The sequence below is a fragment of the Dreissena polymorpha genome, chromosome 5 (assembly GCF_020536995.1).
Source record: "Dreissena polymorpha isolate Duluth1 chromosome 5, UMN_Dpol_1.0, whole genome shotgun sequence".
Taxonomy (NCBI): Eukaryota; Metazoa; Mollusca; class Bivalvia; order Myida; family Dreissenidae; genus Dreissena; species Dreissena polymorpha.
In genome coordinates, this window is record NC_068359.1 from 65,302,918 (window position 1) to 65,306,532 (window position 3,615).

Sequence of the window (3,615 nt, forward strand, 5' to 3'; positions counted from 1 at the left end):
CGTCGCATGAGTTTTGATCATGGGTTTTTAAAGTTATATGTATTTAAATACAAATTAATTTTCAAGGCTGTGCTCTTACGTCAGCATGCTAACTATGGCGGTTGATATGGTTTCAGTTTGTTTGGAGTTCACGTTAAATAGATACATTGGTCATTCGGTAGTAGGGGAGACCACGTACAACACTTCTATCTCCACTTCTTCGCTTGATCACTGTTTCCGGGAATGTTTTGAAGACAGCCTGTGCTACACAATAACGTATTCCTCCAACATGTGCTACAAGTACGGATGTGATGGTAATTGTCAGCTGGCCTCTAACGGTGCAAATGATGTTTACCAGCGCGTTTGTCTGGAAGGTACGGTGTTGTTTCAAACTATTGAAGATATCAGATCAGAAACGAAGATCCATTATATATGCATACGACATTTAGAATATATAAGGTTTATGATATAAAGAGAAATATCTATAATTAAAAGTAAGATATACAAATTTATATCTTTAGCCTTAGCGTGTGAACAGATAGTCGTGCCGCGGAGATTTCTGTTTCCGATACAAACCGGGATTTTTGTTCACATGTTTTGCCTGATTATGCATCAAAAACGAAAGTGAATAAAACAGGCAGATGATGTCATTAAAATCATATAAATGACAACACTGTTCCTTGTGTTGTTGTTTTTTTAAAGAAAATGCAACTTAAACATGTATTCCACCTGGTTTTATTTTGTTTCTTTAAGAAGAATCACATAATAGAATGATTTATTCTACCAATTTACTCATTTAAGTAATTGCGTTAGTGGGTGTATCATTACATATCAGCTGACAAACGCAAAAAGATAACAAAAATAATCGCACTTTTATGTTCTACCATTAATATTTGTACACACCGGATTTCACGTGTACTGTCTTCAGAGTGGACTTTTATTTAAACTGACATACGAACGGTGGGATAAATAAATCTCTTGAGTTCAATGCACAGCAACAAATTAGATACGTTTTGGATATATTCAAGTACATAAATCAAACTTGAAGGTATTGTTGCTTCTGATATGAACCAGCATGTGCACGTATGTTTTAGTCTTCGTTGCAACATGTGGCATAACGGGTAATTGTCACTATCTTTATTCAATTTCGCTGAATGTAAAAGTATCTTGATTATTCGATACTGCTTTTAGGACATTCTAATATTAACATATTGTTTCCATATGTGTTGCGCAAATAACAAAATTATCTTAATTATTCGAATTTATAATTAGGTTATCAACAATCAATTGTGATCTTTATTGCAAAATAATGATTACTTTGTTCAGATTGCATGCCGTTGATTAACACATCACAATACGACGTAACAATAATTGGCGGTTTTTCACACGGGGCAATGGCGAATTACACGTGTAAACCAGGACATACCTATCACACCGGGAACCTTACAAGGTATTTAATATCAGATGTGTCCGAAATCCTTAGTGTTCATGTTTTTGAATTACATGGGTTTAGTTATCAAGACGATTTATTGCCGTCAGTGGACAGTACACATGCTTGTTATTTGAAATGAGGTTCATTTGTTTAATACAAACACATACTTTTGAGCTGTAATCTTGAAACTATTATGTTTGATTCTCTCATTTTGTGGGCATAAATTGGAGCACTAAGCATGTTATTTCAGGATATGTAACACTAACTATTGGTCAGGCTTTGCCCCACAGTGCGTTGCTGATTGTAAACAACCGACAGCGATTGTGAATGGCTCCGTCAGTTTGTCCAACGGTACCTCACTTGGCAGCACAGCGACATACCGGTGTCAAGCCGGGTTCCAGCTGGCTAATGGGGCTTCAAGTCTTGTATGCGATGAGAGATCGCAATGGAACGGTACACATCCAATCTGTGAAATAATAGAGTGCGGCCGACCTTCCGATGTGCAAAATGGATCATACAATTTTTCGTCCGGAATTCAGTACGGTAGCGTTGCCACGGCGTCGTGCTATTCGGGGTACGAGACCAATGACACTGCAATGATCGTGTGTGGTGATGATGGCAATTGGAATGGCTCTCTCCCCGACTGTGTTCCAGTTGATTGTAAATCGGCCCAAAGCATTGAAAACGGAACTGTCGCCTTTACAGGAACAACTTTTAACCATACTGCATTCTATAACTGTATGCCCGGCTTTGAATTAGTTGGACCTAACCTGATGAAGTGCAATCAGTCGGCGGAATGGGAACCATATGTACCAAGATGCCAAGGCACGTTTCTATATTATATTTGTAAATAATTGAAATAAACCCTAATTCATAATATATTTATTGTTTGGAATCTTCTTTTCGATCTCTTATTATTAAAATGTCAATGAAATTTCGTATATATTTACATTTAATATTAAGTTTACTTTTCAAGTTGTGTTTTCTTAAAGAAAATTATTTTTTTTATATTATGTATTTATACCGTACACTATTTGACTTTTTAGTTAAGGATTCCAAAAGCGTACCAAAGAATCTGTACATCATGCCGTGCATTTGTTACAACAAGACGTTCACTGGGCTTACCGAGGAGCAGATTATAGATCAGTTGATACAGAACACCTCGATAGACACTCGCAACACCACCATGGCGCTCAGCAAATTAAGCTGTCGGCGCGATGACCGACCTTTCTGTGTCATAACCGGTTACGTTGCCATCGGCGTTATCGGCGGGATGCTTCTACTGGTGGTCCTTTCAGATTTGCCAAGACTAATCCGTCATTTTAGATACCATTTTTAATATGCTTATACAACAATTTACAGCTTTTGATTAAAATGTACTAACACGTTGTTTGTCGCCTGTACATAAAGCACGTGATCATGAGTGATTATGTTGTGTGTTTTTTCATATTTGTTTTAGTGGCAGTCAGCTTTTATTACCCTTAGCATGCACTTTTGCTACAAGTTGGCTTTACGATTCGTGTTTAATGCTTTTAAACAGAAAAGGAAATATATCTTACGTTCATTTACGTGAACTGCAGGACCACACTTTTATAGTTAAAAGTTTCGTTTGCAACCATTTGAATCACATCAAATATTTACGTACAGTATTTGATAGATGATTATATTTAATTAACGACAGGTAGGAAAAAAGAACAAAGTGGATGGTTTTCAATGGTATGATAGTTTTCATAAAATTATCGGTACATTACGAGTCGATTACATAGACATATATTGGTATGTGTGCATTATTTTTCGTGTATTTGTTTAAACTTATATGCACATTCAGATCAAATTACAAAGACGAATATGCTTGTGTGTTTTTTATTGTGTGTTTCTTAAAATTTTCTGTAAATTCCGATATAATTATTGTGACGAATGTGTTTGTGCTATTCTTTTAGCTTGTTTGTTTCTTAATATTTTGCTGTAAATTCCGCGTCAAATACAAAGTGTGATGTGCCTGTGTGTTTCTTTAAGCTTGTGTGTTTCTTAAGATGTATGGTTTATTCCGAGTAAATCACCATGACGTGTGTATATGTTTGCTTCTGTGTGTCTGTTTTCCTTTTTCGTGAAATACTTTAGTAAACGCTTTAATACAACTGGATGGAAGGAATAGTTCATATAATGAAGGTTGTACTTGTTGTGATTGATGCATCTGTTAACTT

The 3,615-nt window shown here is 35.9% G+C and overlaps 1 protein-coding gene across 1 annotated transcript in view; it reads left to right on the top strand.

Annotated features, from left to right (window-relative positions):
- The window catches only part of LOC127881340 (sushi, von Willebrand factor type A, EGF and pentraxin domain-containing protein 1-like), a 3,413-nt gene extending 45 nt beyond the window's left edge, over window positions 1-3,368 (top strand). Inside the window, exons 1-4 of the mRNA XM_052429102.1 lie at window positions 1-353; window positions 1,306-1,429; window positions 1,662-2,236; window positions 2,458-3,368. The exon at window positions 1-353 is cut by the window's left edge and continues 45 nt beyond it. Of these exons, the coding sequence (XP_052285062.1) occupies window positions 86-353; window positions 1,306-1,429; window positions 1,662-2,236; window positions 2,458-2,750 (1,260 nt within the window). The 5' untranslated portion in view covers window positions 1-85 and the 3' untranslated portion in view covers window positions 2,751-3,368. The remainder of the gene's footprint in view (window positions 354-1,305; window positions 1,430-1,661; window positions 2,237-2,457) is intronic.
- The last annotated feature ends 247 nt before the right edge of the window (window positions 3,369-3,615 follow it).